The sequence below is a fragment of the Dufourea novaeangliae genome, unplaced genomic scaffold (assembly GCF_001272555.1).
Source record: "Dufourea novaeangliae isolate 0120121106 unplaced genomic scaffold, ASM127255v1 scaffold55, whole genome shotgun sequence".
NCBI classification, from domain to species: Eukaryota; Metazoa; Arthropoda; class Insecta; order Hymenoptera; family Halictidae; genus Dufourea; species Dufourea novaeangliae.
The window spans coordinates 1,308,774-1,324,984 of NW_015373934.1; the positions used below are offsets into that span (position 1 = coordinate 1,308,774).

General features: G+C 43.6%; 1 protein-coding gene across 1 annotated transcript; it reads right to left on the minus strand.

Annotated features, from left to right (window-relative positions):
• Positions 1-1,015: 1,015 nt before the first annotated feature.
• Positions 1,016-6,329, minus strand: LOC107195248 (tubulin-specific chaperone cofactor E-like protein). The gene is made up of 5 exons (XM_015585051.1): positions 5,331-6,329; positions 3,687-3,856; positions 2,784-2,892; positions 2,196-2,300; positions 1,016-1,476 (listed from the first exon to the last, which is right to left on the minus strand). Exons 1-5 carry the CDS (start codon positions 6,327-6,329, stop codon positions 1,324-1,326), a joined length of 1,536 nt encoding a protein of 511 aa, XP_015440537.1. The 3' UTR covers positions 1,016-1,323.
• Positions 6,330-16,211: the final 9,882 nt, after the last annotated feature.

Genomic DNA, 16,211 nt, shown 5'->3' on the forward strand with positions numbered 1-16,211 from the left:
CCCGTTAGTTTTTCCGCGCTTATCAATGTCACGGCGAATTTGGTCTCCGGCGTGTGGTGAGCACCAACCTTTCCGTTTCGTCAGTGGCTAAAAGACAACAAAAATTTCGGTGTATTTTTATGTGTGTGTGTGTGAACAATACAAAGCCGTATTACCGTGTACACAATATTTTATCATTGCCTAGCCGTGTATCGTCTCTCTATCACGTCCACTTGAAGACGAATCGGCTGCGATCTACAAAAATAGTTCACTCTCTCTTCGACAGCCTCGATGAGTTTCATCGTTTCTTTTTTTTTTTTTCTTTTCTTCGGTTCGCCATTTCTCGCACGCTTTAACATTCATCCGCAACTAGAACTTGGCTTCGTTAATTCTCCTCTCGACAGAGTCCTCTTACCGTTTACAGAACGCACATCGATCAACAAACTGGAGTCAACGTCTCACTACTCAACACATCCGGTGTAACATAATTAAATCAGTTTTCGTTCGCCGTTCTACTGCCATCACCCACTGTCCCCGTTTAATAATAAAGTCCGTTGAACAAACAAACACGTCGGTTAGGGGATGATCTACGATGATTTCTGATATATTCTTCTCTCTCGAATACGGTCAATACGGTATGGCTAAGGGTTTCTTCTTCTGCGTCTTCTTCCTTGCGGTACAGAGCAGTCAACGGTATATTTTAACATCCCGTAACCGGGAAGCAACGGGCATCAACTACATGGAAAACAATTTGTATATCGGGGGCCACTACAGTAGTTCAACTAAGTACTTTACGTTTTCCTTTTCCCAACCCCCCTTAGGGCTTCGACGGTTAATTCTACGCTCTAACGATTAGCGCGAACCTTCCGGAGGAAGATTCGCGAATTCTCGGAAATTTCTTCGTGTAAAAAGGTCCATCGAATACACATCTCTTCTGCAAGATATGCCACCTTTACGAACAAATCTACGACCTTGTGTATCTCGAAAATCCTTTTTCAATATGATTGACAATAATTCTTTTTCTTTATCTGTCCTCGTAACTTCCTTCGAATCACCCAACCACGCGTATCTTTCTTAATCCCGAAGAATCGACGATGAATACAATATATTCGCTAAAAAAAAACAATGTTTACTCGGTCTGTATGGTAATATATATATATATATGTATATATATATATCAAAAGTTCCAAGCCCCCCACCCCCTAGTTGTTCGATCTACGATCGAAGCAACACCAAACGGTCCTCCCCTTCGCGACCGTGGGATCCGTGCTAACGGAGATCAGATTCCGACAATCGTCAGGTGTTGGGTTTCGCGTCATCCGACGATTCGCTGGCGAACCTTCCTCAGGAACGAATGGAAGACGTTGTCGAGGACGTCGACACGCATCGGTTCAGCTTGCTATCGATGATGATCTCGTCACCGTTCCGGATGTTGTACCGATACAGCTGCTTGTTCGGATACAACATCTCTTCGGGCCCGTACTGCGCCTTCATCACCTTCGACATGAACGAAACGCATTAGATAAATGTTTAAAATATATACAAGCTGTCCCAAAATAGCTTGGACTCCCGGAAACGAGGGGTTCCTGGGATGATTTGAAACAACTTTTTTCTTAGCAAAAATGTTATCTAAGGCTTTGTTATTCGTGGCAACCATTTTCCAAAACGGGTTTAGAGTTTCTTTTCAACTTTATGAAGTTTGTCGTAAAGCTTCAGGAACACATTTTTAGGGCCCCAAGCTATGAGAAATTGCAAGAAAAAAAATCGATTTTTTACAAGGGAAGGCACGGAAGTGTCACCCTACGATTTTTATGAAACTTCGTATGTCTGTCAAGCAGTCAAAATTAAGGGATACGTATTTTTGACGGCTTAACAGACATACGAAGTTTCATCAAAATCGGAGGTGGACTTTCGTGCCTTCCCTTGTTAGTAGAATACCACCTTAAGAAAAGAAAAAAGGAAAATAATCTGGTACAGCAGCCGACAAACACACATAGACACAAACTGTAGAAACAATTTACCTCTGGATCGTGTGTTCAACACATTCATTTCGAAATTTCGTGCGACGCCGAGGAATTCATGGAAAGGGGGTCTGTGTGACGGGGTTTCTATATCGTGATTTCGTGCTTTTTAAGAGGACTCTCGAGGAACCATACATTCTGGAAAACAGAAAAAATACGAAAAATAAAGTAACGTCGTTTCGAAAACTCGCTCACCTGATCCACGTAGAACAGTCTCATCCGATTCGCCGGGATTTTCACCATCGTCTCCAGTTTGGTTTTCAGTTCGAAAACGGTTCTGTACACGTCCACGGATCGTACCTACAATTTCCCCATTTACATTCAACAGGTATCTCTCAACGCTGTAGTGACACTAAAAACGGGGGGCCATTTGATTTCCATCAGAATCGATTCTTCTACGACCCCTCCGAAAGGACTTTTTTCCTCTAGTGAACACATATCATCGCCCGAGTTCTTAACAATTAAAACTTTTATCTAACTAAATTTATTAACAAATCAACTAATATAAAGTAAAGCTAATTTCAATTAATTTACTCCATTCTTAAAAAAAAAATTAGGTAATCCACGTGCGTCTTATTCGTTCAAAGTTTCAGAATATACAAAAAATTCAAGTTTTTTCTTTTCTTAATGGTTGAATCTCCGAATATACTAACAACATTTAAGAACCAGAGCGACGATATTACGGGGATGGACGACTGAAACGCGTGTTCAACCGACAGATCTCGGAATTTAATTATGTGGTCGATTATCGACTTCCATGGGTATAAACGGGGGTAAATTTACCTCGACCAGGTCTCCGTAAGTGAACGTGACCTTGACCCTCTTCTCTGGCGTCAGGTCAACGTGTACCAGCGGGTCCAGCTTGCCGTGAATAGCGACCAGCTCGGAGTACCTGAAAATGGAAGGACACCAGGGTCAAGTTTGGGGGCTTCGTCGTTCCATTTCGACAAACGACGGGGCGCCCGTGAAACTAGAATTAGCTTTATGGTTTCTGGCTTGCCAACTAGAATAGACCACGACGAAGGCATGGAAATGGGAATTAATTCTCGCGACAGGTCCTCGAGCCAAATTAATTCGCTCGAAATACGTCCTACCAGGTACAGATGTGACGTATCCATTCAACGATTTCGAAGCAAATTTGTGGAAACAATGGCAGCGTTTCCATCGTACGATCTAGATGTAATCAGTAGACAAATAAATATATAGAGTGAAACAAAAATGGGTCCGTAACTTCTGGGGTAGATAGTATACTCGCCACACGATGAAAAAAAAAAACTAATAAAAATGGTTTATATGAAACACAAAAATTTATTTATAACTTTCAAAATATTAATCTTTTGACCCGTGTTTATCAGGACTTTTTTTTCACCATTTGACGAGTGCTATTTCCACCCCAGAAGATACGAACTCTTTTCTCCTTTCACCCTGTATAACCTCTTAATAATTCTCCGAAAATGATTCTTTCTTATTACTCATGGTGGCTGGATCCACTCATGAATATAGAACGAAGTGTAAAAGGTTAAGGCTCGAACGAAAATAGAGGAGAGTGACTTTATCAAGAGGCTCGGCGCTCGAGACGCAAAAATGGAGAGACAGGAACCAGATACGCTAACGAATCTAAATTAAGGGGGCGGGAAAAAGAAGGATCGAGAGCAGTGGGCGCGCCATTTTGAATCGAGCAAGCACCTTTCAGGCCTGTCCGCTTCCGGTTTGTCCATGTAGTAACGAATGAAGGCCCTTTCGGCGTCCTCGCGTTCCTGCGACGATATCACACCGCCACCGTTCAAAGTCTCGACGTTTGGCAGTCTCGCGATCAACAGCTGCCGCCTCTCGTGTTCCGTGTACTCTCGAGGACTCTGAAAACACCAAATTGGCAGTGTCCCATTATGGTTCGAATGTTTTTTTTTTACAAATGGTGGACGACCTTTGTCCGAACGAAAGAGGATTTAAGACCACGTTTTGCGACCTAACTGACTATAAAAAGACTAATAAATTTGCAACAACTACTTTTAGGAAAAATGAGGTTAGAGCTTGTTGAGCTTAGGGTGATACGATACAATGATACGCAACCAATCGAAATGCACCTTCAAGTGATCAAGAAATGGGACCCTAACAATACAAAAAGTTAAAAATCGAAGTATAGTATATGTCATGTGCCCTTTTTCCACCCTTTAATTATAGCGAACCAAAATACGGATCTAATCTCAAAAAATCGTTCGGGCTGGGTGCATAAAAGGTTTCCCGTCGATATTACAGGGCAATTAGCATCGCCCGATTATTTTTAGGACGGAAATGCGAGTCTCCGTCGAGGAGGATTTCGAACGAGCGACGACGTCAGTCCGAGGAGTGCTTGTTTCTCGAAAGCAACACAGCAGTGGCCGGTTGACGTCGTGCCAAGATTTTCCTACGAAACTGAACGGATTCTAGCGGCGCATACCGGATCAGACCTCTGTCTTAATGACTTCTCGTATCGTAACTGGCTGCGTTTTATTGCCTTCGTTTCGACGCGTGCAAACGTAAAAGCGTGTGTCCACGTAATTTGTGAATAGGCCACTAGCACGGTTTCATAATACATAGTTTCTTTGGGACCTCGACGATGATCATTATTACTATACCAGTGACTCACAAATTCGTTCACAGAAGGCTGTCACATTTATCTTACCAGATTACGTAACAAACTACGAATCTTATTCGAAAATTAAGAAACATTTATCACGAACGCATGATTCAAGTAAAAGTGTACGTAAACCGAAATTGCATAAAGATTTGTAAGCTTAATTGTAATTTGGAAAGTATACGAACGAATACGTCTGAGTCACTGTATGTCCAATTGACAGACTATTAGGGATGCTCGATTAAGATTCCATTTCTTGGAGAAACACGTCACTATCATGAGGAATATATACATTAACGGTTAAAAATATGGGACCAGATATGATAATTAAAGAGGGAGAGTAAACTATTATTCTACAAAGAATTGATAATGGTAAAAAACTAATGGGAAATGATTTGTGTATGTACCGATTCCGTAACTTTTATTTTATCATAATAGAATAATGAGTTGATGGTCCATCAATCATGAACCCTGGTCCCATATTTTTAACTTTAGTGTACATGTGTCATACATAGCAGTGACGTGCTCCCCAAGGGAATCGGTAAGAATCGAATCGGAACCGATCATCCCCACTGATTACAATATTCATCCCCACTGACTACAATATTCATCCCCAAACAACAAGAAAAAAAATCACTGTGAAACATACAGAAAGATTCCAAAGAAGTTGACAAAGAGAACACATTCATAAAGAACGAAAAAAAAAGATTCGTCACCTCGAACAGAGGACAACCCTGAATCCTCAGCGACTTCAGAACAGGAAACCTGGCGAGCCTCTCGACGTCGTCCCATGTGGACAACAGTGTCCCGTTCACGTTCAAGAACCTTAGCTTCCTGAACGGATCGTGGGAGGACCTGATCGTGTTCCCGGTGGATTCCGATTCCGACTCGGACCTATCGTAATTCACTTTCCCCTCCCCGTATATCCTGTTCCCCTTTTCATCCACCACATTCTCGTCCAGGTTGTTCATGTTCTCGTTGTCCTGGCTGAGATTCTCTTTCGTCTGGCAGGTGGTGGTCGTTTCCTCCTCGTTGGAGTTCCTGTTGTCGACCAAGGCCAGCGATCTGATCGGGCACTCGGCCAGAACCAGACTCTCCAGATTGGGAAAGATGTATCCCAGTTTGGCGATCTCGTTCCAGACTTCTACAGGGTTCCCAGTGAAATGGAGCTTCCTCAGGGACGGGTTCACATTTTCCTGTTTCTGATGGTCCACATCTACGGTCCTGTACTCGTTTAAAGACAGATGTAGCTCCTCCAGGTTACGGAGCAATCGTATCAAGCCCTGGACCGTCGACCAGGACACTCTAGTGCCGTTCAACACCAAATTCCTCAGCTGATCGTAGCTACCGTACTTCACGTCCAGCACCTCCGCCAGACAATTGAAGCTCAGGTTCACGAACTTGATCTTCGGCATATGCTGCAATATCCCAAACACCTCCTCCCATTGGGAGAGCTTGTTCTGCGCGAGATCGAGCTCTTCGACGTTCTTGCATTTATTACGCAGCTTCTCAGCGTCGTTGCCCGCCGACTCGATGTCGCAGTCCTGCAGCACCAACAACGCCGGCACCGTGTGCCGTGGCGATTTCTTCGGTATGAAAATGCTGACCGAGAGGGCGGCCTTCGGCGAGCTGGACTCCGTCTCCTCGTCGGTCAGGGAGCACTCGGTCGTTGAACCGCCGTACTTCAGCTCCAATGCTTCCAGCAACGACGGCATGTTTACTGCATTCTGAAAGCAAAACAGTCCTGGCTCTTGTATATCACTCTGTACAGGGTGTCCCCCACCTAACTCTGCCACCCTTATTTATTTTCTTATTTGTCAGGGTACAAAAGAATGATTCGGGTGAAAGTTAGTGTATTTTCGGGGGGAAATTAGGCTACGAGGTTGAAGGTCATCTCAAGGTAAATAATAAGAAATATTTTAAAATGAGATAAAAAAAATAATAGTAAATAGAATGTGGTGCCAATAGGGAATCGTAAGATCCGGGTTGTATCCGACCCAAGTTATAGTTACTCTTGTGCTGTCGCCACTTTATTTTTTATTATTTTTTGTATTCTCGTTCTAAAATATTTTTCATAGGTTAACATACATTTTCGACGATTTATGACTTAATAAAACGAAATAAAGTGTGTCTGGCTACGTACGGCCATTTTCACTGTGGAAGTCGATTAAAAGTCACCTTACCATTCGAGGGTTGACTACACGTTTATTCTGTGCACTTATTTTTATAAGAAATTATTCGGATAAAAATGTCTGTGGAATCATTTTAGGTTCCTCGAAGAGATAAGTTCAGACTACAAAACACTCTCTGTACACACCTTCCGTCGTCTGTAATGTTCTTTGAGTCACCGTTAAATGGCGTCTAAACGTTGAAATCTAATCGACAAATGATTTCGAAATCGAGGTGTAAAAACGCTTTTAAAAAAAGAAGGAACGAAAGGAGGTCGGCCAGCCGACGGTTTGACGAGAAAAGACAAAGGGAAGCCCGCACGACGCGGCGTAAAGTGGCTTTCAACGGTGGAAAAAAGACAGATAGGGGGGGAGGGCATCTACTCGAGGAAAGAGTCGCGGACCGACCGGGCATCCTCGAGGAATACCTGGTCTGACCATATCCGCTAAGGTCGCAGTATTGTCTCTTTTTTGCGCGCGACGGAAAACCGGTACCCGGGGACCCCCTTCTCATCGGCTGGAAAACGATTCGACCGAGCGAGTATCGCCCACGCAGATCGACTGTACAACAATGTTCCCAAGGAATCTGGTGTGCTCTCCCCTTGAATCGAGTTCTCTGTTTCTACACTAGAGATACAGAGAATAAAAAGAAAAAATAATGAACTGGAGAAACTATAAAGATAAGGTGTGCAACATCTCCCACAGAATCAAGCCGTATAAAAAATTAGAAAGAGTTATCTGCTGTACGGTCACCTGTCATTTTCTAACAACGCGTGCTACGATAGAGAAGTTTCAACAGAGATGTAGAAAAAATGAAAACGACCGAATGTCAGACAAAGGCAGAATGGTGACCTAAAGCATGCTATCTTTTTCTAATATTTAACGGTCTATCAGCTAAATGCCCGGTATTATACGTCTATGAGCATTCGACGACGCCATTTTCTCCAATGATCGATTACAATCGCAGCGATGGAAACTAACTATCGACTAACGAGGACATTCCTAGTCCGCCCAGTAATCGCGTAGTGGCAAACGCGCGCGCGGTTCTAGCTGGCTTCTCGCCGGCGGAGGCAGAGACCCGTCCGCCGCGCACCGGAGAAAGTTAATTTCGCATGGCCGTTGAACCGATATCGCGATTACGTAGGGGAAGCACGGGGGAAGTAATGCAACGACTATTATGCCCGGCTGCCTGTCGTCCCACTCCTCTCCGAGTATCGTCCCCAGCCGTGTGTGTAATGTATATCGGCCAGCTCTAACAACGCTGCCTGCTCTTCTCTCGGCTGTGCGATTTTCCATAGGGGATGAAACTAGCCACGTTTCCGCCTGGCGAGAGAGGATCGACAGAGCCTCCTCTTTGTTCGAGGCCAAGCGTATGGTCCGCTCCGCCGTTGTTCCTCCTCCCCTTCCTCCGAGCAGCACGGTACAACAGAGTACACGATACACGAAATTACAGACAGTGTTAGAAAGTGGCGGGGGGGGGGGGGGGGGGGGGGCCACACAAACGATTTTGGCCGGTGTCCAAACAGCCCGTGGCCCCGTTCCTTACGCGGGACAGAATTTCGGGATCTTCGCCAAATTGACGTAACGTTCTCCCTCCCCACGATTGCGTTGCTCCCGCGAGCGATACGTTCCGTAATCGTTTCGTCCCGTCGTGCTCCGTCGCGCCCCCACGCTATCCTCCTTAACGTTCCTCCTCCCCCTGTCTCCCGCGAAATTTTGTCGAGTATAAACTGCCGCATTCCAAACTCGTCTTTCGCGTTGTGGTTTCTCCATCCCACTTGTACGGGGCCGAGCCACTCGTTTGTATGTCGAATCGTGAGCCACCCCATTTGGGTAAGATTTAAGGGGAAATTAAGATTTACGGAATGACACCTTGGGTGGTACAGGCGCGAGTAAGACGGTATCCTGGACTGGATTTGAGGTTAGGTAGCTTCGGGATGTTGGAACTTTTGTGTCCAGAGATCTTGAGGTGTTCCTAGTGTCTCTTTCTATAATCAGGCTCCTAGAAAACTGGAAACCGAGGCTGTCGAATGGGCCATATTATCGCTGTCGAGACCCGCGACAAAAAGGTCGATGGGGATCGGTCAGCGGATGGTACCAGGTGGCATGGGAACACGGAAGGTCCTTCGACTTGATTTTTTTCCGTGGAGAAGGGAATGGTAGGCCAGGAACAAAGAATTTGTCGTCCCCGCGGCTGAAAAGGATACGCTTATTAATAAAGTAATCCTTCTGAGCTTACCGACATGTACAGAAAAAAATATCTACGCGATGAAGTATTATTACAGTCTCTTCGCGATTATTGTCTGGCTTCCTCTACACGATTATTGTCCAGGCGTTACCCCTACCACTAGCAGTTTGTTTCCCCTCCGCTTCTATTGCCGAGGCTTTGGGCAAAAAACGAATTCTCAACGGTCAGAAGCATTTCTCCCTACTTGATTATTGTCTCGGCGCGGACCCAAGTTCGGGACAATAACCGAGAAGAGTCTGTACTAGACTGCGGAAAAAAAAATGGGAAAGAATTAGGAATTTTACACTAAAGGATTTCCTACATTAATAATAACATATGAATAGCATTAAGTTTTATTGGAGTCTTCAATTTATTGCATTTTCCATGTTATGGAACGCTATAATAATCAGTTTAATTATCACAATTGAATGTAATAAATCAGACTCCATGGTTAACCTATAAATGGTCAATATTTTATCCCACTATGGTGAACCCGCACAGTTAACCGGAACCTCGATTAATAAAATAACAATCGAAAATGGTGCACGGTAATCGAAGTGATAACAGGTATGCAAAATAATCCTAATGAAATTACACAATGCGTTCTCCGTTGCATCACAGCGCAGACACGATGTTTATTACCAGGACTGGCAGCGGACGGAGTAACAATGCCGGCAGCACGGTACTTTCTCCTCGGGCAAATGATTTTCCGTGCGCGAACTATTCGCCGGCCGTAAATTAAAACCGCCGCGAAACGAAACGGCGAATCGAGGCGGAAACCAGTTTTTCCGAGGAAACGATTAACGAGAACAGCGGATACTTTTAAATCGAATCGCGGGAGTGCACCCGGTTTACGTTCGACGGACGATAATTTCGTTTGAAGGTCTGTGGAATAATATCGTGACTTGCCTCTTAACCCATCAATTGTTTTATTTCATTTTGAACACCTGCACTTGTGTGCGTAATTATTTTTAAGCTATACATTGCGTGGGCATAATTTTTTTTTTCTTGTCCGAGAATATTCTAAAATTATTTAAATTACCAATATGTTTACCATGTTACCTAAATTTTACTTTAAATAACAAATGCAATTTTTATTCTGTTTAATGACGAGTACGCTCGACATAAACATCGAAGGGGTTAATAAGAAACGAATATGTTTCCGAACAAAGAGAGTAGAGAGTACTTTCGTTTGAATGATCATTTGTAACCGTTTTATTCGAACGATTCCTTCTAGGATCTGACCGTTAAACTCTGTAATTGGGCGGAACTTGGTGAAAGTTCTGTTTAACCCTCTACGATGTCGGTATCACTGTACTGTGAATTCTATGCTTGTGATTCTGATTGTCTAGTCTTTTATTATTCCCGAATTCATCATTACCGTTACGCTTATCTTGAATTTTACTTTCTAATTTTTATTTTATGTTACAACGAGTTATAAAATACCACGGAAAATATACCAGGAAGCATCTGGTATAACTCGGTTCACAAGTGAAAACACAAGTAAGTGTGTGGCTCGAACAGCTGACGGTACACAAATGTCCGCCCTGTGTGGATGGACGTATCGGGCTTAGGGTGCGTTTACACTATCGCCGAAATATTTGCAACCCGTCAACGAGATATAACATCTTCCTCGATACAAGACCACATTTTCTTTTTCACTCCAAATATTCAAAATTACCCACTGTCGTAAAAATCTGACACTCTTACAATGTTCCAAAATAACTTCAACAGACTCTGTCGTGGCGGTGTAAAGGCCCCATAAAGGCGCGAATCCTCGCGTTGCCCCGCGAGCAACAGACGTGGCATCTAAATATACGTTGGTGGCGATGGTTACGAAATGTCAAGCAGAAGCTGCGGGAGGCTACTGGGTCAGTCGAGGGGGCGGAACGTTTTCTGAACACAGACGTGTCGGTTCCGTAACGGAATCAATACGACCACGTTAAAAAAAAAGGCACCTGGTCCATCCACAATAATAAACCACGAGACCACGGAATAAATTCGAGGCAAGTAAAGATCGTGTGACGACAGCTCGTCAAGAGTTTTCGGATACGGAATAGACACGTTCTCCTGGCTGTTCCACGGCGAGCTCCAAGGACTTAGAAAGTTACAGATACCGACTGCCTCTCCTTAGAACAATTTTCTACCATAATTTTCCTCGTAATGATTTTCGTTGCATATCCCGAGGGGAACAAGAAAAACTGATAAACGGTACTTTCTAAACCGGGAGGAGCAATAAAACGGAGCAACAAAACGCAATTGCTGCTGCGGTTTCCTCATTGCCAATAACGCTGCAGGATTCTGTCTTGTTTGGATCACAGGGGAAAAATCGTTCAGGAAAGATCCATTGTTTCGAGTGGTGGGTCGCGAGACCAGAAGAGGAAATACATATCGACCAAAGTGTGTGTCTGCTGCGCAAATGCTCTCCCGTCTCGGAATATTACTCGGTTGGCCAAGGTTGCCGTTCTCGCGGACCGAGCATTATGCACGCGCCGCACAGAGATATATATCTCCACCACACACGCGTACTTGTAACGAACGGATACACACCTTTATATACACATAAACGCGTGTATAGATCCGTGTGCACATTGCGAGCACGGCATCAGCGTCTCCCAACCTTTTGTCTTCTATTCTTAAAACCGATTACCGACCAATATGTGCCCTACCCTTTGTTTCATGGTTAATCATCGAGAAGGAGGGGGCAGTATATACGTGTTCTATTATTTCGTGGTTTCATGCGGTTCAAGGTTGACCCTTTAACGCTCCAGACCTTTAAATCCTTATTTAAAAATTATTCAGAAGTTGCGTATTTTCCTCGAATTTTATTTTTCAGTTACACATTATAGTATTATTCAGTGGGTGGTAAAATGTAGGAACTATGAAACTATTGACTGTGAGTGCTAGAGAAAAAAAGGATAAGTGAATATATTGTTATATGTTTTTTTTGTGTTTTGATTGACTATAATATGACTATATGTTGACCAAACAAAATCAGCGATTCATATTTCAAGAAGTTCGAAATCTTACACAAAGTTTCAGATTCAAATTTCGGGAATCGAAAAATTCGGTTCCAACCCACTTCAACTTGATCCCATTAAAAGAAATTGGAAATGACCCAGTTCGACAACTGAATATCGTCTACGGATCTAATTTCACCGTGTTCATCGCATAGAGTTGAGAGCCAGAGACATATTGTTACTGTCCTGCGAGGTACGAGTACAAAGGGTTAAAGGCGGGTATACATTGACGGAGGATTCTCTAGTATACATAGTAGTATAGATGGTCGATCAGTCCAATGAGTTTCGCGAGCCTCGTCGATAGAGAATAGAAACCAGCCAGGGGGAGGGGTCGAAAGTAAAGGAGTCGAACCACACACGGGGAGATTGGGAAACGGTGCTGTATGCGTGTATACACGTACACACACCACACGTTTAATGTATATATTCTTTGTTCATTTCTCGCGGTTTTTAAGAGCGTGCCTCGCATCGGTGCACGGCAATTACATCGACGTGTGTGTGAAAGCCGACAAGAGATACATCGAACACCGTTCACGTCTGGCATGGTAGAATTACCTGCCGTAACTGTGAACCCCGCCTCCTATTCCGATTAATTACGCATTTTTTTTCTATATAATCATAACTTTATGTATATTCTAGTAGACACTTTCGTGAATTTTTTTTTTCAAAAAATGAAAGTAAATCATTTATTTAAGCAGATACGCAAGGTTACTTTTACGCGTGGTGATTTCAGAATGAAATCTTACTCCAATGGATCCACGATGACGGATGTCCCGTTATCGACGGAGGTTAAACTTATCTGCTCGATAACGTGAAACAATCGGTACAGAATACGCACAGTCTTTTCATTAATGGTTGTGTGACTCACAAAGAGGAACTTCTTTAGATACCCTGAAAATGTCAATTTATTTATTTTTTTAACCCTGCGGGTTTGTAGAGGATCTCACAAGAAGTACTTACTGATATCCGGCTCTTCAGGGTGAAACCATCCCTTAATGATTAATTGTACTCTCACCTATTTCCCTCTATATCTCAAAAACTATAGTTGATATAAAAAAAAACTTGCAAAGGAAATTTAATGGCTTCTTACGCTCTGTAAACCCGCACACTAAAATTGTCCCAAACTCGTTTTTTAAATAAATAAATAAACAAAAAAAATTAATTTTTAACAATTTCGTTAGACACTTTTATAGAGCATAAGAAGCCATTGAATTTTCATTCTAACAGTTTTTTTTATATCTATTATAGTTTTCTATTAGAAAACAATTCATCTTTAAGGGATGGTTCCACCCTGAAGAATCGATTATCAGCGAAAACGAAACCACGTTCTCCAATTATCGAGTGTACACCCACCCACGATACCTTGAAATACCGACGGACGTGGTTCGAGTTAAGCATCCGATTCGGAGCGAATAATCGTGATTCTGGACGGCCACTTGATCCCGCATAAACTTCGCGCCGGCGGCTTCCTTATGTCCGAACGAACGTGTTAAAGTACAATTCCTTTCAATTGCATCGGCCTTGAGGTAGACAAGGAACGACGCAATTCCCGCGTATCCGCGGTTCTTTGTTCGTGATGCCGCTACGGTCTATTATCCGTTGAACACGAAAGAACACGCAGACAGGCGAAAAGTTTTCGATGATCGAATTTAACAATCGTTTCGCTTGCTTTGGACGATTCTTACAAAAACAACCAAATCGCAATTCACGAAAGCAATAATTCGTGATAAATCGTTAAGCCGTTCCGTACAAACGAGATTTCTCAACGAGTGTCACGATCGAGATAAGAGGGGAAAAATTGATTGCAACAGAGGAAACTTCGTCGCGATGAAAATACATGCAAACACACACCACGAGCAGCTGTCAAAGCGCGCTCTGCTCAGAAGCGTAGATTGTCGTTGCGCGCACCAGCTGATTTCGATTATGTAAGCCACTCTAGAGAATGAGAGAACGCATAGCGCAACGCACTGCGTAGCAGAACTATGCCTGGTCCAAGTCCGATACACCAAACAAAAGCTAAGAGATGGTTGACGTAATGATACGTCTTTATTAACAGTAGAACTATCAACAATGAATGTATGCTAAGTTAAATTGTGTAATATAGAATGCAATATAACTTAGTATAGTATAATATAAAGTGTATAAAAAATTTTCTAAATATTTTCTGAACACCTAAACGGTTGTATATTTGCAACACACAAACCCCTCGGCCAGCCAAGTGATAAAACGCTCTGTCGCGTCGTATTAACGTGTGTTCTGCTCGTCTGATTCATGGGGCTTGATAGGTCCGGAGTAACTGCGTCTCTAGCACGGTTCTTGCTACCACGCGTCGCCACGCATTTGTTGCAGTTCACGATTTCCCATCGAATAACCCCAAAATCCCCAGAGTTCAAGATCCCTGTCATCTAAACCCCAATATCTGACGCGTCATATCCGTAAAACTCAACGGTCAGCACTACATTCCTCAGTTTTTTTCTCACGTATTCCAGTTGACCATGCTACATCCACATTTTAGGGTATAGAGAACAAAGAAACAGTCACGAAAAAGCAGCAGGATTATTTTTATTCGTATTTCTGAAAGTTCGAAGTGTACTAACCGCAGGAAAATTCCGAAAATACGTAGCATCAAAGGAACATATTGGAACCGTAGCCTGGTCTCTACAAAACACGGTTCCCCAAACAAACATCAGTAGCATAGACGTGCTGCTGACCTATCTGCGCACACGCTGATCGTAGCTGTCAGGACAAAGTCGAGTTTTACGTATAGTCGGGATGATTTGCCAGAGAGTAATTTTCTTGTTTTTTATATTCATGGGTAGACCGAAGGGAATCATCCATAGTTCTACGTCGCGTAGAGACTGGTATGGATCGATCGAGCACACACGAGTGTGTGTCGGGAAAGATTGAAACGGGGGAACCGAGAGAGACTTAAGACGTTACAAGAATATCACGAGGGAATCGGGTCAAGGATTGCGTTGGATCACCCACAGAGCACATTATTCGGGACAAGACGGTTATTACACAGGTGTGTGTGTATACTCACTGTTTTCCTCGTCCGATATCCGTCGTGTCTCCGTCAGCCGATTATTTTCACCGCGGACGATTTAATATGTATCCCCCCCCCTATATCGGTTGCCCCCGGGCTCTACGAGGGAGGATTATAACCTATCCTGTATTTCTCGATGCACTCGCGATTTATATCAGCCGCGGGGAATGATCGTGGAAACGAGATCGATCCGTGCCACACGGCGGACTCGAGAGGAGAGGTTAGGGAGAAAAAAAAAGAAGGAGTGGTGCCTCCGCGCGTACGGACACACCGAACGTGCCGCTCCGCCGTCCGCCGTTGAACTGATTTCTGGGCTCCTTTGTTTAGTAAACAGAAACAGCTGAGCCCCGCTACTGGTTACGGGCTAGTGGTGGTGGTGGAAGAGAGAGAGAGAGAGAGAGAGAGAGAGAGAGAGAGAGAGAGAGAGAGAGAGAGAGAGAGGAGCCTAGTGCGCCTCACTTCGCGACCACAGCACGGCGCAACCACGTTTCTTGACAGTTCCGTGTGATCACGTGGGCCCTGGCCAATCGGCGTGGTTCGTCCGACAGGCGCGTACCGCGGCGCCCCACGATCCTGGGACGAACCAGACGATGGAAACTCGACTTTTCATTACGATGTAGCCATTGTTTGTATTTTGTCCTTCTTGAAAGTGAAAACACTGAATGCCTGATAACCTTTGAATGGCCTTTTGACTTACTGCTAGCTAGGTACTTGATAACCTCCCCGACATTAATGCATCTGTTTATACGTGGAAGTAAACACGGTGAATTCATGAAGGGTTGTAGGGTACGAAACGGTATTGCAATCGAATGTCAATAATTTCGAAAGGAGCGTATGTGATTCTTCGTGCTGTTGTTTGACTTCGAACATCCTAGCTAAGCAAATGATAGTGAAATTGACTGTTTTTTTTTTTTTTTTTTGAGACTTAATAAGCCGCTCGAGTGATTCTCAGAATTGTTATGTTCGTTCCGTCGATGATACCCACATTCTCTGTTAAACGATTCAAATGGGACACAGTTGGAATTTCAGTGTCACGGGGAAAGAAATCAATGAAGATTTCATCAATGCAACGGTTGCGAAATACGAATCTGCGATTGATCGATGCATAACTGAAATTATATAACACGATTGAGGAA